Raw genomic sequence first — 26,160 nt, 5'->3', positions numbered from 1 at the left:
GCTCCTTGTGCTTCCAGCTCACTAATTATCCCTTGGACAACCTAAAATATCAATAGATAAATAAATAAAATTCAAACAATAATTTATACAAAACAGTTAATCCAATGCTTGAGCTTATCCCAGCATACTCATGCAAATACTGGAGTTCAACCTGGTATACATGGAGAGAAAATAGACAAGTCCAACAGCATCATGAAGTTGTACCAATGCTTAGAGGCAATTGTAACACGCTCTCGTGCTAAAATACAACAAAATGGTAGTTCCTTGTGTTACAAATTGAAATTTGATGACAGAATTATGTACCTTTCCAGACCTCTGATCAGGGACTCTAAAGCTAAAGATTGTCTTCAGCCCAGGTGCAGGCTCATCAACCGTTATGGTGGTAAATAGCTGATAAATGCAAAGAACTTTAGTACAACAAATAATGTTCAACATAGCTTATAAAAGTTGGCATGCACAGAAATCAATAGCAAAGGAATACAAGGAAAAAGAAACAAACTATGAACTCAACCAAAGAGATCCTTTACTTGCATGACATTCTCCTGGTTAAAACACATGTTTCAAAGTAGAGGGAATAATTCGTGCATGGAAAAGGTAAAACAAATTGAGAAAAGAACATCATATCTCACGTTCTAAAAGAAAATTGTAACCAACCAGTCCAGTTATACATCAAATAAACTACAAATCAACAAATAAAAAAAACAGACAAAATACTTACATTGGAGTTGGTGTCCACTTTAATATCAGTTGTAACATTCTTATTCTTCAGCTGGGTGTTAACATCAGCTACAAAACAAAACTTGGTTCTTACAGAGCATAGCAACTAAAATCAATGCCTTAAATAACAAAATCTACAGAAAAATAAAATAGATAAATCCAGAAAATAAAAAAAATTAACCCGTTTTCTAAAAAATGCCGCTAAAGTACATATTTTTCGCGGCGTTTGCTAAAAAATGCCATTAAAATACTTATCTGTAGCGGCGTTTGTCTAAAAACGCCACAATCTATGTACCCTATTGCGGCATTTACTTAAAAATGCCACTAAAGTACTTATATATTGCGGTTGTGAAATAAACGCCGCTAAAGTAGGAGTTGTCGTGGCGTTTACTTTAAAACGCCGTTATTGTTACCATTTTGTGGCGTTTTGGATATAAGCGCTGTTGTATGTATAAATTTAGTGGCGTTTTCTTTGAAAACGCCGTTATATACCTATTTTGCTGTAGTGTTACCTTAACGAGTTGGTTACGCAAACGGCGATGAACGACATCTACGTCGGGAGGGATGAATAGCAAAGATTCAATCAACGGGGTAAGATAAAACTGACACGGTGAAGGGGGCGGCGATGAGAAATTCGAAGCTTTAAAATAAATTAGGGTTTTTTTAATTTGGAGTTACTATTTGATCTAATTATAATAAAAAATAATGTAATTAATATTGGAATTTTAAAAATTACAATTAAATTTTCAACTAAAATGCAATTATACGTTCAATACTTTATAATTTTAACATTTTATAAATTAATTTATCGATGCTCATCGCTGCTCGTCGAGTGTAAAAAAATCATCCTACTAATACAATATATTTACTGTGCGAAAAAAAAATCACAACAAGCATCTGTAGCCCATCTAAATTAGAAAGTTCGGGCATCACTTCTTGTTCATCTCCCTCAATATTAAAACCAAGCTTCAAATAGTTGTGTGTTCGAATTTGGTTTAATTAATAGTTTGAACTGTTTAATTTTATATTCAAAGTTTTTAACTATTAGATTCAATAAAATTATATTGGAATAGCTTGCAAGGATATATGTGATGGGGTGAAGAGTTCATAATGACCGCCAATGCCATAAGAAAAGGAAGTTTGTTGGAGAAGAGTATAGGAATTACACCACTCCTTTTATATCTAAGCTACCTGAGAAGGTGCATGGAAAGATAATCACCAGTGCCATGGAGAAAATTGAAGAAACTTTTATTCTTAAAATCGATGATTACTCGTACAAAATCAATAAATAGTAATACAATAAATAAAAGATAAATAAATAAATTTGTATTCTCGGATAAGAATACAAAATACAAATTTGAAGATCATATTCTACCAAGGGTATTCGTTATGCCAAGTGACATTATCATTACTGAAATAAATTCCATCGTTCCTCACCGACCACATGCAAGAAGTATGGTACTTCTTACACCGAGAATCGTCTCTGCTAGCCACGAAAGCGTCGAAGGTTATTCTCTTGTGATCCACCCATCGAGCTTGGCAAAAGAAAAGGGTTGACCGAACAAAGTTTATCTTTGTGTCCCACATGTAAACCTGCCCCTTCACCATCGGTTTGTCACCGATGTCCTTATCCTTAGACATACAGTGCAGAAATAGATTCGGCCTAGAGGGTGGCGAATTAAATAAAGGTAAATCGTTTGTGACGATGATATGATAGTCTAAGAACCAACCACTTTCGACAAATGAAAAATGCAGAAAGCAAAATGCTAGCAGCAATGGAAGGGCAATGCCTTTATGGTTATCCATGGTTTGTGCGTGTGATATGTTTTGTGATCATCATATAAATTTGTTGGTATTTATATTTTGATTCTGAATCCTATTTTTAAATTGAAAATACTATCTAAGAAATTAATTTGGTCAACGGAACCAAAAATTGACAATTTTTCTTTATTCCTACGGATCACAATTAACCAATAATATTAATAGATAAAACAATTCTTTGTCTCTCACATAAACGACGGTAAGAAGGATTGCTTCCGAGAAGAAATTGCATTGAAATTGCTTAAAAAGCATTTGAATCTTACCATATATATGGCATCAACTATATGACATTCTACATATAAAGTAGTAAGCCTTTCTTCGTTTTACCCTTTTTTTATTCTTACATGCACAAAACCAGGGAAATACTACTACCATGATTTTAGTTTTTATATTATGATTTTACATAGTTATAGACATGAACAAATCCACAATTTATGAATGAGAACTTAAAAAATTATATTAAAAATTTAAGGACGTAAAAATAAATCACATATAAAAATTATAAAAATATACTTAAACTATATTAGAATTTGAAATTTTTAAGGATACATATTCATCCCTAATTTTCACATCTAATGGATTTTGAGCAAAGTCCAACTCGACTCCATAAGTAAGCAAGCAGCTCGTTAATTTTTTTATATGATTTTTTAGTAGTCATCTTAGAAAATTATTTCATACACTCAAAAATAAAACCTTATTTATTATTTTAATGTATTTGTGGATTGTTACTTTGGAGTTTAGACTTTAAAATTACTTCATATACTCTTTTGATAAGTTTTTGGTTAAATTTTATTGATTTATGTTTATATTAAATTCTATGTAGTATTGGTAGATTTTAGCTATAGCTAAAAAAATAAGGTAAAAATTGTGAGCTTAGCGAATAACGAGGCGAGCAATGAGCATCGAGCTTAATGAGCAACGAGCTTAACAATTAACGAGTCGAGTAACAAGTTTTCTTAACGAGCACGAGCCAAGCAAAATTTTAACAAGCATAACAAGCAACAAGTCGAGTCGAGCAACAAAATTTTTAACGAGCACGAATAGAACACTTTTCAACTCGCGATCAACTCCCTCGATAAGTACACATACACGGGCACATATTTCATCTATAAGATCATCCTGAAAAGGGTCACTTTTGAATGATGTTTCTGCAAAACTACAAAGGAAAGCAAAATATGGGTAAACTACTTGTTTACTCGCCTAACTTTGAACGAGTTTCTATTCTGATCACCCGTATATTTTCAACTGATCCATAAACTTTCAGGAAAAAATTTAAGTCACTCGACTTTAAATTCTCTAATGCGATTTTAAATCTATGCAAAAACATGTGAATTTTTCCTTCTTCGAGACCTCAAACCCAGATTTTTTAATTCCTCTTGATTAACCGGTATCAAAATATATTTATTCCAAATCAAGTTTGAATTGAATTTTTTAATAGGAATTAAAAATTTTGTTATACTTAAAATGTACATATTAATTAAAATAAAAAATTTATACCATGTTAATGGTTATAGATAATCGAATAAGATTTTCCTGTTGCGGAAGACGGCTATCGGATAGAGTAAAATCGCAACTAATAATTTGAGAAAATAAAAATGAAGATAAAAGAGACACAAAATTTACGTGGAAAACCCCTAAATAATATAGGGTAAAAACCACCGGCAACGGTAGAAGAATTTCACTATGAGAAAAATAGGAATTACAACCTCTCTCGATCTACCAAGGAGAAAACAATGATAATTCTCTCTTGATAAAAAGGATAAAACAACTCTCAAGAAACTCTCTAAATTCTCTCTAGTATTGGAAGAAAGCTAGAATACTTTGGGATGGTTTTGAAGCTAAATGAGCTAGGGTATTTATAGTTGAAGCTTTAAGGACTAATTTGTAAATACCCTAAATTATAATGACTAATTGAATAGTTTTACCATCCAAAATTTTCAACAATTTGGTGGCCAAATTTGACCAATTTTGCCGCCCCATTAATGCCACCAAATTGCCACCCATAATGTTGACTAATGATGCAATTTGGTGTGCCAATTTTCAACAATCTCCCACTTGAAGATTTGATTAGAACAATCATATCTTCACACCATTTTTTCTACCTTGTACCTTTCATGTTGCTTACGTCTCTGACAGGCCACAAGAGGATCGACACCAGGTAAATTTATCAGCGTTGATCGCCTTCGGCATAAAATCTGCAATGTTGTCTTTGGTATGGATCTTCTGCATATCTATTGTCCCTTCTTCCACCTTTTCACGAATGAAATGGTACTAAACTCGTATGTTCTTTGTCCTTGAATGAAATGATGGATTCCTTGCTAGATGCAAGGCACTTTGACTGTCCCAAAACAGAGAGACATACTCTTGATTGTGCCCAAGCTCCTCCAATAGCATCTTCAACCATATTGCTTCTTTACTGGCTTGTGTAGCTGCTACATATTCTGCTTCTGTTGTGGATGTAGCCACAACTGACTGTAATTTTGAAACCCAGCTTACAGCTCCACCAGCAAATTTAAACACATATCTGTAGTAGATTTGCTTTTATCCAAGTCCCCTGCATAGTCAGAATCTACATACCCATTGATTAGTAAGTTTGATCCTCCGTAATATAATGCAACATTTGAGGTCCCTTTGATGTATCTCAGGATCCTCTTTACTGTATTCCAATGCTCTTTTCCTGGATTCGCCATGTACCGACTAACCACTCCCACTCCTTGTGCAATGTCTGGTCTTGTGCATTTCATAGCGAACATTAAACTTCCCACTGCTGATGCATACGGTACTCGAGACATCTCCATCCTCTCTTCTTCACTGCTAGGACTCATACTGGAGGATAATTTGAAGTTAATAGGAAGAGGGGTAGAAATTGGCTTACAATCTTGCATTTGAATCGTAACAAGATTTTCTTCAAGTAATTCTTTTGTGAAAGCCAAATCTTCCTATTACTTCTGTCTCGGTGAATTTGCATCCCTAGAATCTTGGTTGCTGATCCCAAGTCCTTCATTTCAAATTCCTTAGCCAGTTGTGCCTTCAATTCTTCAATATGATCTTTTTTGGGTCCTGCAACCAACATGTCATCCACATACAACAGCAAAATAACAAAATCGTTATCACCAGACCTCTTGAAATAAGCACAAGGGTCTAAATTAAGTCTGTTGTATCCAAGGCACATAATGAAATAATCAAATCTCTTATACCAACACCTCGGCGCCTGCTTTAGACCGTACAGAGATTTGTTCAACCTGCAAACCAAGTTCTTCTTTTATTTTTCTTCAAAACCTTCAGGCTGGAGCATATAAATTTCTTTTTCAAGATTTCCATGAAGAAAAGTTGTTTTAACATCTAGCTGCTCTATATGTAAGTCCAATGTAGCACACATTTCCAAAACTACTCGAACTGTTATTAGTCGAACCACATGAGAAAATATTTCATTGAAATCAATACCTTCTTTTTGAGCATATCCTTTGACCACCAGTCTTGCACGATACCTCTCAACTTGATCGTCACCATTTCGCTTGATTTTGAAGACCCATTTGTTACCAATTGGCTTCCTTCCTTGTGGTAGTGGCACAAGGTCCCATGTATTATTTTTATGAAGGGCTTCAATTTCTTCTTGCATCGCCATCATCCACAGTGAAGCATCTGAGTTGTTTATTGCCTCCTGGTATATTGATGGCTCACCATCCTCTGTTAAAAGGCAGTATGCAATATTACCTTCTATAACATAATCTGAGTGCCAATTGGGACATCTTCTCACACGATTTGATTAACGAGTTGTTGGAGCTTTAGAACTCTCTCGTTCTTGTTCATCATGTGTTGGTTCTGCTTCAGAAGAATCTCCTTGTTCAAACTCTTTTTCCACATGTATCTGAGTAGTCTCTGACTTTTCAGCGCTATCATCGTCTTCTTTTCTTTGTAGTTTATCTTCTACAAAGATAACATCTCTACTGATGATCACTTTGTGGGCAGTGGGATCCCACAAGCAATACCCCTTTACTCCATCAGCATACCCCAAGAATTTGCATTTCCTGGATTTTGGATCCAACTTTGAAATTTCTTGGGAGTTGTACATCACGTACACTATACTTCCAAATACATGGAGGTTTGAATAATCAGCTGGTTTTCCAGTCCATCTCCATTGGTGTCTTCATCTCTATTGCAGTTGATGGAGCTCGATTCACCAAATAACAGGCGGTATTGATTGCTTCTGCCCAGAATGATTTTTCTATGCCTGCATTCCTCAACATTGCTCTTGTTCTTTCTAACAAGGTTCTGTTCATCCACTCTGCCACTTCATTTTGTTGAGGAGTGTTCGCCACTGTGAACTGTCTTTTGATGTCTTCTTTCCTGTAAAAGTCATCATATTATTCGCTTGTGTATTCTCCTCCATTATCTGTTCTGAAACACTTGATCTTATTTCCATAATCAAGTTCCACCCGCGCTTTAAAGTTTTTGAAAGTTGAAAACACGTCTGACTTCTTCTTAATAGGGTGCACCCAACATCTCCTGGAGTAGTCATCAATAAATGAGACAAAGTATTTTTCTCCACCTAGGGATGTTACTGGTGCTTGCCATACGTCAGAGTGAACCAATTCTAGAACACTTTTGCCTCTAGAATTTGATGTGTTGAATTTCAACCGGTGCTGCTTACTTGTTATGCAATGCTCACACAAAGTAAGTGATACCTTTGTTAAGCCTGGAAGTAACTTTTGCTCCACAAGGACTTTCATTCCTTGTTCTTACATGTGTCCAAGTTTCTTATGCCATAGCATTTCAGAATCTGAACTACATGAGGCAACAGAGGCTTCTTCTTTTAGCAATGTCTCTCCCTTCAGCATGTACAAGTTTGCAGCTATCTTTTCACCTTTCAGCACCACAAGCGCTCCAATGAACACCTTCATGATTCATTTCCGTGTTTCAATCTTTCTAGCACTATTATCCAACAATCCTTAGGATCATAAATTTTTCTTCAGACCTTTCACGTGCCGCACATCTCGAACAACTTTAATTGTTCCATCATACATCTTCAATTTGATGGTTCCCACGCCAATGATCTCTAAGGCATGATCATTGCAACTATACACAGATTCTCCTGAGACAGGTTCATAATGATGAAACCATTCTCTTCTTGAGGTCATGTGATATGTTGCTCTCGAATCAATGAGCCATATATCTACAAATCGTTTTCTTCCTTCCACGGTGGTTGACGCTTCACAGCATAAAGCATCTCCATCATCTGAAGTGTTTTCGGTATTGCCTTGTGGATTGGAGTTTTTATTTAGACTCCAACAATCCTTCTTCAAGTGACCCTTCTTTCCACAGTTGTAACACTTTAAATTCTTCTTGCTTCTCGACTTCGATCTACCATGTTTGTGACTACTGCTTTGGCCACGTTCTGTTGATCTCCCTCTCATCGTTGTCATCGTTGTCAATGCTTCTGCTTGTTGCAGATTTACTTGTCTGTCTTCCTTATTCTTGCGCCGATTATCTTCTTGTAGAACAGCAGCTGCAACGTCATCGAAGACTAGACTGGTGAAATTACTGTTTGTCAAGTTGATGATGAGTTGATCATACGAATCCGGTAGACTTTGAAGTAGAAGTTCAGCACGTTCTTGTTCTCCTATTTTACAGCTTAAGGATGTAAGCTGAGAAAATAAAGTGTTCAGTGTATTTAAGTGCTCCGTCACTGAAGTAGATTCTAGCATACGAAGAGTGTACAATTTTCTCTTAAGGAAAATTTTATTGTGCAGCGATGTGGCCTCGTACAGTTTGGTGAGATGATCCCATATCTCCTTAACTGTCTTCTTCTCCTCGATACTTGACAATACTTCATCTGCTAATGCTAGATGAAAGTTTGTCATAGCATTTCCGTCCATTTCGATCTATTTGTTGTCGTCTGTGAAATCTACTGGTCTTTCGCTGATAGCTGCTAGACAACCGTCTTTCCTCAGGATGGCCTTCATCTTCAATTTCCACAATGAGAAATTTCTCCCATTGAACTTTTCAATATCAAATTTTGTTGCCATTACTTCGTTTACGGATAGCTCCCACTATTTTACTATCGTGAATAGTTCTCTGGAACCTTCAAAGAATGGGTAATAACTTCTTACTTTCGTATATTGGAGGATCCACCTTTTGGTGGCAACCACAAAGATAATAAGCAAATATTACACACTCTAATCTGGCTCAGATACCAATTGTTGCGAAAGACGGCTATCGGATAGAGTAAAATCGCAACTAATAATTTGAGAAAATAAAAATGAAGATAAAAGAGACACAAAATTTACGTGGAAAACCCCTAAATAATATAGGGTAAAAACCACCGGCAACGGTAGAAGAATTTCACTATGAGAAAAATAGGAATTACAACCTCTCTCGATCTACCAAGGAGAAAACAATGATAATTCTCTCTTGATAAAAAGGATAAAACAACTCTCAAGAAACTCTCTAAATTCTCTCTAGTATTGGAAGAAAGCTAGAATGCTTTGGGATGGTTTTGAAGCTAAATGAGCTAGGGTATTTATAGTTGAAGCTTTAAGGACTAATTTGTAAATACTCTAAATTACAATGACTAATTGCATAGTTTTACCATCCAAAATTTTCAACAATTTGGTGGCCAAATTTGACCAATTTTGCCGCCCCATTAATGCCACCAAATTGTCACCCATAATGTTGACTAATGATGCAATTTGGTGTGCCAATTTTCAACATTTCCAACACGACATATAACATTTATAGATTGTATGACACCTGCAGTTAAATATATTATAATATATTAGAGAATTCTACTTTGTCGTCTAATTGGAGAATTTTATTCCCTATTATCTGTTGGAATTTGATGAAGCATCGCTACCTTTTTTTTATCTTCTAGAAGTTCAAGTATGATGCAGGATATTTTAACTTCTCGTGGCTCCATAAAATCGGCTACAAACATAACATTGGAGAATTCTAATTGGAAGGGACCACAGGGGATGGATCAAGGCCAATACGAACGGTGCTGTCCGCTTACATGATCTGGCTGATGCTGTAGGGGGAGTCCTAAGAGACGATCAAGGTAGATGGTTATTTGGATTTATAAAGAATATTGGTAATTGCTCGGTGTTTTCGGCAGAGCTTTGGGCGGTACATAAGACGCTAAATTATGCTTAGAGATTGAGTTTCTAAAAGGTGATTACAGAAACCGATAGTGCCGATGTATTCGATCTCTTATTTTCATCAACCATTTCTACACGAGGAATTGTCCTTACCGACCAAATTAGTACTCTTATCGAGAAAATTTGGGAGTTTCGTTTCTCTCTTACAACGAGAGAGGCCAATTCAATGGCTGACTTACTTGAAGGTATGGCTCGACAATTATTTGGTGACTTATATGTGAAAATAGCTGAGTTAATCTCTCAAGAGGCTAATGCTTTCAAGACTAGTTTTTTTTTTTTTGCTCCGCAAGGATCATTTTATTAAAATCGAGAGCCAAAATTCCACTTATAAGCCTCGTTAAAAACCTCTCTAACTTAATTGAAGGAAAAGATTACCACATAAGTGAAACAAAACAACATCTAATGTTTGATTGCATTGTCTTAGCAAAAAAATATTTCTACATTTTTTTCATTCACTTAAATTTCAGGAAAAGAAAACAAATAAATAAATTTGTACTCAATGAAGTTTTAGTTTGTTTTATTAATTAATAAAAAAATAAATAATAATAGAATAAAGAAAAAAATTAAATAAATGGATGGGTTCTCAGCAAGGGTATTCATTAAACTAATTGACATTGTCATTACTGAAATAAATTCCATCGGCCCTCACCGACCACAACCAAGAATTATGGTACTTCTTGCACATGGAATCATCTCTTTTGGCCTTGAAAGCGTCAAAGGTTATTCTCTTGTGATCCACCCATCGTGCATTGCAGTACAAAAGGGTCGACCGAACAAAGTTTATCTTCGTGTCCCACGTGTAATCCTGCCCCTTCATCATTGGTCTATCACCGATATCCTTATTACCATACTTGCATTGTAAATATAAATTCGGCTTGTCGGGGGAGTTTGAAATAAAGGTAAATCATTTGTGACGTGGATGTGATAATTTATGAACCAACCATTCGCCAACGGAAAATGCAGGAGAGAAAATGCTAACAACAATGAAAGGGTAATTTCTTTGAGATTACCGATGGTATATTATATGTTTTGTAGACACCATACAAGGCTTCTTAATATTTATATTTTGATTTTCAATTTTATATGGTTATTTTTAAACAAAGGATTGACGAACTCTTTTTTATATTTTTACGGATCAAAATTAATCAATACTATTAATAGAAATAAAACAGATAGCTATCTTTCACACCCAAACAAACTTAAACACAATACTAAAAATCATAGGTTCCATATTTATAACTTATAAGAAATGATTTATAGATAATAGCAAGAGATTTCGTAATAAAATAGAGATGAATAATGTATAAATTATAAATTCATTTTCCAATTATTCGAATAAAAAACTAAAAACGGGAGAGAAATCTTTTCAGTAAAAATCTACCACGGATATTTATTAATCAAGTGACATTATTATTTCTGAAACAAATGCCATCACCCCTCACAAACCAAATGCAATAATTATGATACTCTTCGCGTCGGCCTTCGTCTCTTGAAACCTTGAAAGCATTGAAAGTTATCCTCTTATAATTCACCCATCGTGCGTTACAGAAGAAAAGAGTTGTTCTGAAAAGATTCACTTCGTATCCCACGTATAGTCCTCGCCCTTTAACATAGATTTATCGTCGAGATCTTTGTCTCTAGACTTGCAGTGTAGATAAAACTGTGACACGTTGGGTGACGAGTCGCAAGTGTGACGAGTCGCAAGTGAAACAAAGGTAAATCATTGATGACATATATATGCTACTTTTTGAACAGTGTGTCGTCACTAGCTATGAGGGCCTATAGATACAGCAAGAGACAAATTGCCACCAACATTTGAAAAGATATTGTGTTTGAGGTTACTCATGTAGTGTAATAAGGAATAGGAAAATTCTATAACGTTCGACGAATACCGATAAACACCATTTACCATTTACCATTTACCATTTAAAGGTAAACTATTTAAAGGTAAATTATTTAAAATAAAAGGTAAACTATACCAATTACCATTTAACTATTGCCCCTTTTTATTTTGACCATCGTTTTTGAAATTTTGTCAATCAGGTTACTCAACTGTTTAAATGAATTCAATTAAGTCACTTGCCATTAATATTTAACAAAAAAATGATGTGGTAGTTAAATATTTGATATTACTACACATTTGGTCCATGTTACTTATATAGTCTATCAATTTGGTCCTAATATTAATAAATTAAAATAAATTTAATCCGCAAATCAAATGGGGCCAAAGTATACTTTATTCATCTTATTCTTTCAATTTGTAGGAAAACAAACAAGGAAAAAAGAATAGAAAACTTACAAAAATTGATTTCATTTTTGAGAAATTAAAAAAATATCAAACACTTTGATTTCAAAAATACATCTATATTAAGAAAAATCAAAATCTAAACTCTTAAAACTGAATAAAAAACAATTAGATTTTACTTATAATGCGACAATTATGTAACGCCCCGAATTTTAGGTTGGGAGTTATGGGCTATGTAACACCCCCAACCTGTATCTGACCCAGATACGAGTCCGAAGTGTCACATTGACTTTTCAAACATTTATTCGTATAAAATATTGAGTAATTTAAAAACTTTTATAACATTCAACTTATTCAAAATGTTTACAAAACTATTCAGAGTTTATACAATATATTCTTTTGAATACATGTCAACTAGAACTTTATATATTAAAGTACATATTAATCACCTCTTTTCTGATCTGACATTGAGTAAGGAGAACTGACCTGTCTTACTCCACATCGCTCTTTACTCTTCTCCATACCTACGTGTAAATCACTTACACGCTAAGTCGTTGACTTAGTGAGGCATATAAAACATATAATAAAACCACAAACCATTTCATATAACATAATACATACTTATACATATATCATTAATATACTTATCAGTACTCATATCATTATTACTAATTTCTTTCTATCATGTAAGCATATATTGAACCTTTCTATACTCACCATCGAGTATCCATGTCATTTCACAAAAAAGCATATATATAGTATCATAACAAGTTATTTATTATCTTTAAAGCCCTTGCATTAGCCCATTTATACATTTGAGAACTTAAGATATGTGAGTACATTGAGGTTGTGCACTAATGTTGTCACCACAGCTCGTATCAATTCCCTCATGGGGCACCGAACCTTAGTTCAGTATTCGTCCCGAAGGACCAGTCCATAGATCCTGAAGAACCTAGGTAAACAGTCCATATGTCCCAAAGAACATAGGTAAACAGTCCATATGTCCCGAAGAACATAGGTAAACAGTCCATATGTCCCGAAGAACATAGGTAAACCCTCGACCCTTGGCATGCCAACTATACCACTAGCTCTCTTATCACATAACATGGGCATTAACATTCATAACAGTTCAATTACTTATTCATATCCTTTCTCTTATGAACATATAACTTTTCTTTTCAGTCACATACCAAATGTACGTGTAATCATTGATCTTATAATCACATGTTCATTCTCTTTGGTCACATACCATATGTATGTGTAAACATATATCAAATATCATATAACACGCATCACAAATGCATGTATTCACATAAATCATTTCTTATAGCTTTATTCATATCACATATTCATATAAGCTCAAATCTTATTTCACATATACTTTCCATATAACTTATATATCTCATAATCACACAAATCATAACATTGATCACTAATCAAATAACATTTTAGGAGTTACTTCTTACCATAGTAACTCCATCACTGGCTCATCGTAAGCCAAATGTTTATTCAATAATATAAGTACAAATTAAATTGCACTCACCTTAGCTTTGCTTTGATTCGATTATAATCCTTCAATTGATCCGGAACGGGATCACGTTCTATATATACATCATCATACATAGATCTATATTAGTATTATAACTAATATACTCTAATGCTTCACTCTTTAGACTAAGAGAAAAGGTTATTTCATCTTTTAATGAAGGTATGCATCGATGCACTACTGATGCATCGGTGCATAAAATGCATTCGATGTTGTATTATTACTGGGATGCATCGATGCACTACTTATGCATCGATGCACGAATTGCATTCGATGTATTTATTTTAAAAGAGTGCATCGATGCACTTCCTGTGCATCGATACACCTTCAAACGATTTCTGGGTTTTAACCTTGATACATCGATGCACTATGAATGTACATCGATGCACTCTGCCCAGAACCTCTTTTTGAACCCGAAAATTCATTCATTTTGGATTAAATCATTCATGTTCCATCCCCTTTTTCCTTCTTAACTCTAGTACGCATACTTAAACCAATATATACTCATTTATTTCATCTTAAACCTTAATATTCTCTCATCTTTATTAACTTCAAGAATCATACCAGATTTTTAACATGTTTTAAATCTAATTCTAACACTCCATATTCCTTAATTAGATTGATGACAAGTCAAATTCCTTCTCAAAATTCACTTACTAACTCTTTTCCAGAATTTCTTTTAAAAACTCATTTTCTTTAATCTTTCATAACTTCTTTATTTTTTTATTTTAGAACAACTTAAGCTTTCCATAAGCTTAAGTATTACCTAATGATCAAAACTCACTCTTAAAATTAACAAATAATCAGCTAACAAGGAATCTTACCTTTGCAAGCTTGGCTCTTCTCTCTCTCGTACATGAAGAAGAAGAAGAAGATGAAAAGAATATCTCTTCATCCTTATCCCCTCTAACATATATATCCTTATCATATCTATTTTAATTCATTTATTAGTCAAATGACCATTTTGCCCTCTACTTCATTTGATAATTATAGGATTTATTTCCAGATAAATCATTAAACTAATCCATTCTTCTACTTTAATCACTAACTTTCTGAAACTTTACCATTTAGTCACTAACCCATAGTTTGGGATGTTACAACTCTCTCCTCCTTATAAGAAAATTCGTCCTCGAATTTTCACTGCACATCTTAATAAGAACATATCTTCTAATGTTCTTATGTTGCTTCCCTGACTTATTCTTTCTTGTCATCATTAGAAACTTACTTTTCAATCCTTTAGTTTTCCAACTATCATTTTTGTTTATACATTCATCTTATGTTGCTTATCATATAAACAATAACCAGTAATATCAATCCATTGTTGTCTTTTCTCTCATTCGATTATGCATTTTTCCTTTGACCTTTCTAAAATTCATATAATGTTACTTATCCTGTAGACAGTAACATCAATTCTTATCACTCAAAATCAAAAATCAATCAATTGATTTCTTTCCTCATTTTCTAATTAATTCACCACAATCCAAACTTTTACTCATTCTTTCATCCTTGTCTGTATTACGATACACATAATCTCTTCATATAACCTTACATACTTTTCTTACTTCTAATCAAACTTATAATCTGCACTTCCTTATAACCCTTTATCATATTTAATCCTTTAAACACCGTCTTTTCATTTCTTTATCCATTTATCCTTTCATTTTCAAAATCTTCTTATATACAAATCATATCTTTATCACCTCTTTATAACGTTAATAACCAACTTCACTTATACATAACCTCATTCTTTACTATCTCTTATAATTATATTTTCCTTCATCAGCTTCTAATCCTTTAACTTAATATACTCCAACTTCATAACTCTGTTAATCAACATCGATTCTTCTAATCTAAAGTGAAAACCTTCATCTAACCATTCATATACATTCTTTGCAATTGGAACTATTTCAACAATTACCAAATCTCAATACTCATCTCACCCCTTTATAATACTTTTCCCGCTTCAATTTTCATAACTCTAATAGAACTTTTAATTTAATTCACAAAGGTTGTCTTTAACCTTGGTTTATTATCAATTAAATCATTGTTTAATCTTTCAATACCATACCATACTAATTGAGTCTGTCTGAATCTCATCAGATTTGATTCTCTAGCAGAGAATATAACTAATTCATACCTTATCTAAAGTTAAAAACCAGAATATCTACCTCTCTTTGATGGTACTGAACTCTATGAAGCACCAATTATCTTAATCATATGAGATTTTTATTCTCCAAACTTTTCATTCTGAGCTCTTTCTCTTTAAAGCTTTAACACAATTAACCATTTCTTGAAACGATACCAAATTCAAAACCAGTAACACTCTTTTAATTTAAGGCGCAAGTCCTAAACAACAAATCACATGTATCATTTTCAGTCGGAATTAACTCAGCAGCAATTCTGCTTAACTTATTAAACTTATAATCATACTCATACAAGGTGTAATTCCCTTGTTTCAAGCTTGTGTATTCCAGTTTCATCTGTCTTATAAACTGGTCATCAATGCACTTATTCTTGAACTCTTATACAATTCTAATCACATCATTTAATCTTTTAACGTTCTTATGGTGACAATTGTCCACCATACTCTAACTTACCAAAGTAGTAACAAAACTACTCAATTCAACATCTCCACTTTGAAGAAATGAAAACATTCTATCATATCATTCAACCAAAGGTCTATAATAATAGAACCTTCCTCAAATCCACCCTTGAACTTGGGTGCTCGCAACTTTATCAACTAATTTGATACATTCATTCTATGAGTTAAAGAAGTATAAATTGAAAACACATCAGAACATTCTTCAACATGAAGAATAATTTTCCAAATTTTATACAGGCACTTCCTGAGGTGTTCGCTCTTTTCCCTGCCTGGCCAGGGCAGGTGAATGCTATTACCTTCAGGTTTATTACCTTTTACTTCTTTCGAAGCTCTTATTATCATACTTCTATTATCACATAATAATCTATTTTTATTAGCAAGACAGCATACTCCTTACACTATCAGATCAGAATTTTTCACTTTGAGTTGGCATGTATACTTTTTAAAACACTTCTGACTTCGATTTAAGCCTAGAATTGGCTAAACCATAGCTCTGATACCATTAAATGTAACACCCCCAACCCGTATCCGATCCGGATACGAGTCCGAAGTGTCACATTGACTTTTCAAACATTTATTCGTATAAAATATTGAGTGATTTAAAAACTTTTATAACATTCAACTTATTCAAAATGTTTACAAAACTATTCAGAGTTTATACAATATATTCTTTTGAATACATGCCAACTAGAACTTTATATATTAAAGTACATATTAATCACCTCTTTTCTGATCTGACATTGAGTAAGGAGAACTGACATGTCTTACTCCACATTGCTCTTTACTCTTCTCCATACCTACGTGTAAATCACTTACACGCTAAGTCGTTGACTTAGTGAGGCATATAAAACATATAATAAAACCACAAACCATTTCATATAACATAATGCACACTTATACATATATCATTAATATACTTATCAGTACTCATATCATTATTACTAATTTCTTTCTATCATGTAAGCATATATTGAACCTTTCTATACTCACCATCGAGTATCCATGTCATTTCACAACAAAACATATATATAGTATCATAACAAGTTATTTATTATCTTTAAAGCCCTTGCATTAGCCCATGTATACATTTGAGAACTTAAGGTATATGAGTACATTGAGGTTGTGCACTAATGCTGTCACCACAACTCGTATCAATTCCCTCATGGGGTACCGAACCTTAGTTCAGTATTCGTCCCGAAGGACCAATCCATAGATCCTGAAGAACCTAGGTAAACAGTCTCTATGTCCCGAAGAACATAGGTAAACAGTCCATATGTCCCGAAGAACATAAGTAAACAGTCCATATGTCCCGAATAACATAGGTAAACCCTTGACCCTTGGCATGCCAACTATACCACTAGCTCTCTTATCACATAACATGGGCATTAACATTCATAACAGTTCAATTACTTATTCATATCCTTTCTCTTATGAACATATAACTTTTCTTTTCAGTCACGTACCAAATGTACGTGTAATCATTGATCTTATAATCACATGTTCATTCTCTTCGGTCACATACCATATATATATGTAAACATATATCTAATATCATATAACACGCATCACAAATGCATGTATTCACATAAATCATTTCTTATAGCTTTATTCATATCACATATTCATATAAGCTCATATCTTATTTCACATATACTTTCCATATAACTTATATATCTCATAATCACACAAATCATAACATTGATCACCAATCAAATAACATTTTAGGAGTTACTTCTTACCATAGTAACTCCATCACTGGCTCATCGCAAGCCAAATGTTTATTCAATAATATAAGTACAAATTAAATTGCACTCACCTTAGCTTTGCTTTGATTCGATTATAATCCTTCAATTGATCCAGAACGGGATCACGTTCTATATATACGTTATCATACATAGATCTATATTAGTATTATAACTAATATACTCTAATGGTTCACTCTTTATACTAAGAGAAAAGGCAATTTCATCTTTTAATGAAGGTATGCATCGATGCACTACTGATGCATCGGTGCATAAAATGCATTCGATGTTGTATTATTACTGGGATGCATCGATGCACTACTTATGCATCGATGCACGAATTGCATTCGATGTATTTATTTTAAAAGAGTGAATCGATGCACTTCCTGTGCATCGATACACCTTCAAACGATTTCTGGGTTTTAACCTTGATGCATCGATGCACTATGAATGTGCATCGATGCACTCTGCCCATAACCTCTTTTTGAACCCCCTTTTTCCTTCTTAACTCTAGTACACATACTTAAACCAATATATAGTCATTTATTTCATCTTAAACCTTAATATTCTCTCATGTTTATTAACTTCAAGAATCATACCAGATTTTTAACATGTTTTAAATCTAATTCTAACACTCCATATTCCTTAATTAGATTGATGACAACTCAAATTCCTTCTCAAAATTCACTTACTAACTCTTTTCCAGAATTTCCTTTAAAAACTCATTTTCTTTTATCTTTCATAACTTCTTTATCTTTTGATTTTAGAACAACTTAAGCTTTCCATAAGCTTAAGTATTACCTAATGATCAAAACCCACTCTTAAAATTAACAAATAATCAACTAACAAGGAATCTTACCTTTGCAAGCTTGGATCTTCTCTCTCTCGTACATGAAGAAGAAGAAGAGAAGAGAATATCTCTTCATCCTTATCCCCTCTAACATATATATCCTTATCATATCTATTTTTAATTCATTTATTAGTCAAATGACCATTTTACCATTTGATAATTACTAACAACTTTTAGGATTTATTTCCAGATAAATCATTGAACTAATCCATTATTCTACTTTAATCACTAACTTTCTGAAACTTTACCATTTAGTCACTAACACATAGTTTGGGATGTTACAGGCTAAACCGTGATGGGCTTCGGATAAGTTCCTTAGGTTATAGGAAGCCTAATCCAATTGGAGTTGATATTGGGATTGGATTAAGCCTAATAGAGAGTAAAAAATGGCATTTTTAGCTTGACACCAAAATAAAGAGGACCAAAGGAGTAATTATACCATTGTTCAAAAATAAATATGAAAACAAATTAAGATTAGTGAGATCACATCTGATTTCTCTAATTTCTCCTTTTCTCCAACCTTGTCTTCTTCCTCCATTCTTCCTCTCCTTTGATTTCATTGTAGCTTAAGAAAGGTATAAACTTTATCACATTCAGACCCCAATCAACATTTAAAGGTAAAATTCAAAATCCCCATCTTCATAGCTTCAAATTAAGCTCACAATCCCTTCATTCCACCTTAGTTTTCTAAATGTGGGTTCAAAGGGGGGTTTAGAAACCCAAGTGATTCTGTTCATTTTGGGAGGATTCAGACCACTAGAGATGTTTTAAATTCTCCTCTAAGCCTCCCAAAAAAGTTAGTGAGTTGTATGTTGATTTTGGCTTAATGAGAGAAATTGGAAAAAGCTCCAAAGCAAACGGAAAGTAGAAGCTCACCTTGGGTTGAACCTTGGACGTTTTTAGCATCCTAGTTTAGCAAGGTAACTCACCTATAACTCAACTCTACCATATGTAGCTCATTAAGTAAGTTTTGGTAAGTAGAATAAGCCTAAACCATGTTCATGGTAGATTTTGGTGTTATGGTGTTTTCAGCATGTTTATGGACTCTTTATGACCCCCTTTATCAGACATAACACTCTAACAACAATTGGGAACCTTAGTAGGGCATTTTGGGTCGAAAGTTAGCATATTATATGGCCAAAATAGGGTATTTTTTAGCAGGGGTATCGGTACTGGAAGAATAAAAATAACCTAATTTTGGAGAGGGAGTATTGATACTCCCCGCTAGTTTTGATACCCATAGGATGTATAGATACCAGGGACACAAAACCAGATTCCATAATACCATTTTGGTATCGATACTCATGACAATATCGATACCCCACCTCAGAGTATCGATACTCAGTCAAGAGTATCGATACTCAGTCAAGAGTATCGATATTACCCTTCCCAATCAACCTTTGTTAAGCAGTCAATATCGATACCAACAGGTGTGTATCGATACTAATGGTTCGGCATCTAAACTGAAGGGTTAGTATCGATACCCACAGACAGTTTTGGATAAATAATCTAAGGGTTAATGGTTTAGACTTTAGGTGCCCAAATACAACAGTATAACAGTAGGTAAAACTACAAGTAAGAACAATAATTAATATCATAATAGTAGAAACAATAACAACTAGGATTATATAAGACTAGCTTCGTTTTACACTCGAGAAACAACCAGGACACCTGAGTCTCTCTTTAGCAGATTACGACAGTCGGTTGGATAGCCACGTCAGTGCTAAGGCACTTCAGTAGCTGATTGGGCGCATATGCCCCAAGACTCGATGAAATAAGTTAGCAGATGTACGTTTCTGATACAGTTCCGGATCTCACCCTAGATAATCGAGGGTATCTCAGAAAGGCTAGAGGGATGTGTGAGCTCAGAGACGTAAAACCCTCAGTCGCACCATGATGCCTACTCAGTAGTTTATATCAGTATTTTTTTATGTTCAGACATGTGCCACTAGCTAGCTCATTTAGTGATTGCATGTAGTATAGTATAGTTATTTGTGAGGCGCTGAGCTCGTAAGCTCAGCGTATGAAATGTGATTCTGTTTGCAGGTCCTTGGGTAATCAGTTTGGGAACATCGTTGTCACCAAATATTCCAGCTTAGTGGATACTTTTCAGAGTACGTCTTGATTTATGTTAGAGGGCATGTAATATTGTAGACCCTTATGTATTCAGTTGTAACTTTATTTTGATTTAAACTCAGTGTATTTATTTGGATGATTTGGGAGGTCTCACATTTTTTAAACCCATATTTTTTGTCACATATGGTTGATATCAGTTTTTTCACAAGCATGTTTTAAAGAAATTTTTAAGTTAACCATTACGATGGTTCCGTGTGACATCATGTAACAACCCAAATTCTGGGCTAGTAGTTTCGGGTTTAGGGTGTTACACATCATAATCCATGGATCTTTAGGTTGAACTGAATTAGGGTGTTACAAATTAGGTAAAGTAAAGTTATAATACTTGGATAGCTGAGTAATAAAAAATAAATATTTTTAAACAAATGGTCTAAAAGTAATTGCAAAATAAAATAAAACATCTAATTTAAACTCCTAAAATAATTGAAAGATATAATTTAAACACATAAATTTCACAATAATTGTCTTGTGTGTATCAATGTAAAATATAGAATTTTAAGTTAAAAAATGAAGAACATGGAGAAATGTTGGCACGTCACATCACAAAACATTGACTTGTTTATTTTATTTTATTATTAGAAATAATAAAAATCGATAAAGAGAAAAGAAAAAATTGTACTGTCTGGCATTAAATTTGATTCCTCTCCAATTAACTATTTTGGCATATTTGAGTTAAATTTATTTTAATTTATTAAAATTATGACCAAATTGATAGAATATATAAGTAACAGCGATTAAATGTGTAATTATATCAAATATTGTAACTGTCACATCAACTTTTTTGTTAAATATTAACGACAAGTGATTTTATCGAATGCATTTATATAGCACTTGAGTGACCTGATTGACAAAATTTCAAAAATGATGGTTAAAATAAAAAGGGGCAATAGTTAGGTGTCACTGATATAATTTACATTTTATTTTAAATAATTTACCTTTAAATTTTCAACTAATTTATAATTATACATTGAGTCATTTAGAATTTTAACGTTTTATAAATTAATATATTGATTCTCATTATTAATGATGTTCATCACCGCTCGTCAACCGGAAAATCATCCTAATAAATAATATATTTGAGACAATAAGAAAAAATATTGTTTGGCTTTTTATTATGGGATTCCCAATCTTACATTTATGATTGTGAATCTTACAATATCTACATATATGGTAGGAACATTATGACATTTTATATATAAAATAGTATCCTTATCTTTTTTGTCGAAACGAGGAAATAAGATTACATGATTTTGAATTTACGTTATTACTTTAAAAACAATAATTGATATTCAATAGATTTTAATTTCAAATTATAATTTAAGTTTGTGTGTTTATCAATAACTTATATAATTTTTTTAATTTTATAAAATAAGAGAATTAATCTTTTGATAAAATAAAGTAAAAGATTTATCATTTGATAAAGTAGGGGGATGAGATATAGAATTAACAAAATCTATTGGATAATTAATTATGTCGTGTGTGGTTATAGTTTGGTTATGTAAACACGAAAGGAAGTTGAAGCAAGAGATCATAACAAAATATTGACTATTCAATTGGAAACTTCTTCACCGTTGGATTTGACTTGACTAAAATCTATTGGCCAGCCTCCACGTGTACTTACTTCCATTTCATCTCTTTTTGGGCCAAAGCCATCGATGTATTGTCAACCTTCTGAAATTTGTACTCGTATAATACACACAACGTATAATCAATATACGAGTGAATTACTGTTTGATTAACGCGTACCATTACTTCAATCAATTACTTAATATTAAAATTATGGGAGAAATTAAAAATATATGTTATTTGATTGATTTACACAAATCAAACTATATTTGTTATACATGGAAGAACATAATGTTTATATTACAAGCAACAATATAAGATATAATAAATGGGAAGGAGTGGTGCAAAGGCAAGGGAAACTAAAATCCACAAGATAAATCACTTTCAATATCTTATCGATGGTTGAAGAAGACGACTGTTCAATGACCTGGCGGCGTTGGCAATGGCGGTATGCTTTGCTCATTCTTGAAGATATTATCGGGGTCAATCTTGGCTTTTGCAGCCGTCAGCCTCATGAAATTGTTCCCGAAATATTTGGTCCCGTATTCCCTCGCGACCTCGAAATCCGTCTCCCCGCTTTCGTTGCTGCCGACGTCGAGATCCCGGTAGTTGACGAACGCTTCCCTCGGGTTGCTCGACGCATACTGTGCCATTGCACGGTACAACCTCCTCGATAGCTCGACGAAACGCCCCGCGGCATTGATGCCTCCGTCGGATTCGGACCATGTAATTGTGTATTGCACCTTGAATAGGTTTCCGGCACGGTGTGCGAAGGCGGTTTCGGACCCTGAAATCTCTTCCATCCTCCCGCCGTAAGGGTTCAGTTGTACGAAGATGTTTTCAATGTCCATCAATACTTGCCATAATGTCTCCAAGCCTTGCCTAGGAATCACTGCTTTGTAGTAATCGGATTTGGTCTTGTAGAACACTCGGTCCACTTGCACTCTGTCGAGCAACACATCGATGGAGGTTCCGGTGGGGAAACCAGCCCAGTATAGGGTTGATTCCACCCAACTCATCTCCAAACAATCGTTTCGGGTCAGACCAAGTTCGGGAAAGTTTACGTTCATCAATCGTACAAGTCTATCAGTTTGACCTAGAAAATGGCCGATGAATGAAACCCTAATGGTCTTGTTGCTGCCACCATTGTTAATAGGCTCAGGCTGAAGTCTCACGAAGAGATCTTTAGGCAGTTTCGGTGCAACTTGCTGCCAACGATAAGCTAGCTCGGTTGCGCCTTGGTTCAACGTCCTTTGCACGGTGAAAACAGTAACTTTAGGTGGGACACGAACCAGCTTGACTCTCCATGAAAGGATGATCCCAAAGCTGGTTGTTCCACCACCTCTTATTGCCCAAAACACTTCTTCTCCCATTGATTTCCTGTTAAGGATTCTACCATTGGCGTCGATCAGCTGTGCGTCGACCACGTTATCGATGGAGAGCCCGTACTTTCTCATAAGAAATCCATAACCACCTCCACTGAAGTGTCCACCAATGCCGAGAGTGGTGCAAACACCTGATGGGAACCCATGGACTTTGCTTTTCTCAGCTATCCTATAGTAAAGTTCACCGGTCGTGGCCCCGGCCTGAACCCACGCCGTCTCGGTTTTCATATCGATGTCGATGGACTTAAGGTTAAACATGTCCAGAATCACAAACGGGACGTTGGAGGTGTATGAAAGTCCCTCATAATCATGACCGCCACTTCGGATCCTTACTTGCAAACCATGGCGCTTGGCACAAATAACGGTGGCTTGAGCGTGGGATGGATGCAGGGCAGTTATAATGGCCACCGGTCTCGAAGTTGCTGACGATAGGATTCGAAGGTTATTCGCACGTAACTGGTAAATAGATTGGAAAGACGAATTGCTTGGAGTTAATATGGCATCGGCAATCGGATATGAACGGTGAGAATATGTAGGAAGACATCGAAGAAAATTATCGAAATCGACTTGATTCGAAGATGTCACCGATGAAATCGATAACAAAACGAAGATCGAAAAGATGGCCAGGGTAGACATTAAAGCTTTCATTTTTCTGAATGAATGCTGAGATATTTTAGATGATATTGGTGCATTGTTCGTGTGGTTCAACGGTGTTTATATAGGGAGGGAGGATGAGAGGCGGCTGCGGCCGTTTGAATCAACTCCATGCTGTCTCCAAGTATGAAAACGTTAGAAAACACGTCTCTAATACTATTCAAATAACTAATTCATTGTTTATATTATTTGAAGTTCGAATAAAATATAGTAATTCATTTAACATAATTCCATTGGTATCATTATTATTTACAACATTTATTTATTTCTTAACTTATTACAACATCCGGTACATATACAACTAGTCTAATTTAAACTTTTAAAAAGAATAATGTTATCATTAAAAATGTTTAATTAGTTTAACTAAATATAATATTAATCAATCAAATTATTATATATTAATTTTCATTACATGAATACATGATTTCTCAAAAATCATGAGTTTGATCAGCTGCTTCTACTAATTGATATATTATTAAATGATTAAAAAAATTTAAAAAAATACTATCTTATACTCATCTACACTATTAAAAAAAATTAACCAACTTTGGAATCAACTGATTCCACCTATTAATAGTGAGTTACTATTAGCATACGTGTGTCGGTTTCGCCCAACATTAAACTAAGAAATTTAAGACGATTTGCATGTTATTTGGTTTCAAATCAGAACAATAGTACGTAGCAAAATAACATTTTTCTTAAATAATCTATATAGAGTATTAAAATAATAGTTTTAAATAATTTCTTTCAAAAATAGTATTTCTAATAATAATTTGGGTGCTTTCTTTGAATAATACATGGTCAAATAAAGAAAACAAAAAAATCAACTTTCAAAGATAAATGTTCAAATCAAGCCTTCTAAGTTGAGGAAATTGAAAACAAACATGAAATAAATGATTTTGACTTACCTTCTTTTTTTTCAATTTCAAGGTATAATCATAATTAATTTGGACAGATCTGGGTCGCACATCTAATTTTTGTGGGTGAGTCTTCCAATGAGAATTTTCTACATACACAAAGACTCAAACTGAAACTTTCCTTAAACGATATCAAGTTACTTACCACTTGAACCAATCCGTTGGTTGACTTACATTTTCTCCGCACCCACACATAACAACCTTTTTTTTTCTAAAGGGAAAACGCGTTTAGTTAAAATCTAATTTTTGTTCCTCAATAATTAAGACAAACATAATAATAAGTGGGGTGAACTACCTATTTGGTATCTTACTTATTTTTGTGTTTTTATTTTGGTTATTCAAATATTCTTTTTCAAAAATCATACAGAATATTATGTTTTCTTCATATTTTGATACCTTATTGTTAAGTTCGACTATTGACTTAATGGAAATAGTGACATGACATGGTATAAGAACATTCTTAGTATCAAAATTTACATATTTTATCAAATTGTTATAATTCAAAATAATTTGATAAATCTCCAATATGTTTTTGAAAGAACAAATCTCCAATAATTTGATAAACCTCCAATATTTAAATATTATTATTAAATTAATAATAAATTATGTGGGTCTCTAGTAAATTATTAAACTATGAGGCCCTCTTCCTTTCAAAAAATAATAAATTATTAAATTATATCAAACTAAAATGTGAAGCAAATTGATAAAATTCTTAAATATTAAGGATTTATTGAATTATTTTGAACTATGTCCAAATTGATAGAATGTGTAAGCTTGGGAACTAAAATTATTATTACACCATGACACGTCATCATTTTCATTAAA

General features: G+C 33.7%; 1 protein-coding gene across 1 annotated transcript; it reads right to left on the bottom strand.

The window, feature by feature from the left end:
- Positions 1 to 22,783: 22,783 nt before the first annotated feature.
- Positions 22,784 to 24,435, bottom strand: LOC120170599 (berberine bridge enzyme-like 17). Its single transcript, XM_039178543.1, has one exon. It carries the CDS (start codon positions 24,410 to 24,412, stop codon positions 22,799 to 22,801), a length of 1,614 nt encoding a protein of 537 aa, XP_039034474.1. The 5' UTR covers positions 24,413 to 24,435; the 3' UTR covers positions 22,784 to 22,798.
- Between the last annotated feature and the right edge of the window lie 1,725 nt (positions 24,436 to 26,160).

This window comes from Hibiscus syriacus, unplaced genomic scaffold (assembly GCF_006381635.1).
Source record: "Hibiscus syriacus cultivar Baekdansim isolate YM2019G1 unplaced genomic scaffold, ASM638163v2 tig00111783_pilon, whole genome shotgun sequence".
In the NCBI taxonomy this organism is placed as follows: Eukaryota; Viridiplantae; Streptophyta; class Magnoliopsida; order Malvales; family Malvaceae; genus Hibiscus; species Hibiscus syriacus.
This window is presented reverse-complemented; position numbering and strand designations above follow the sequence as displayed.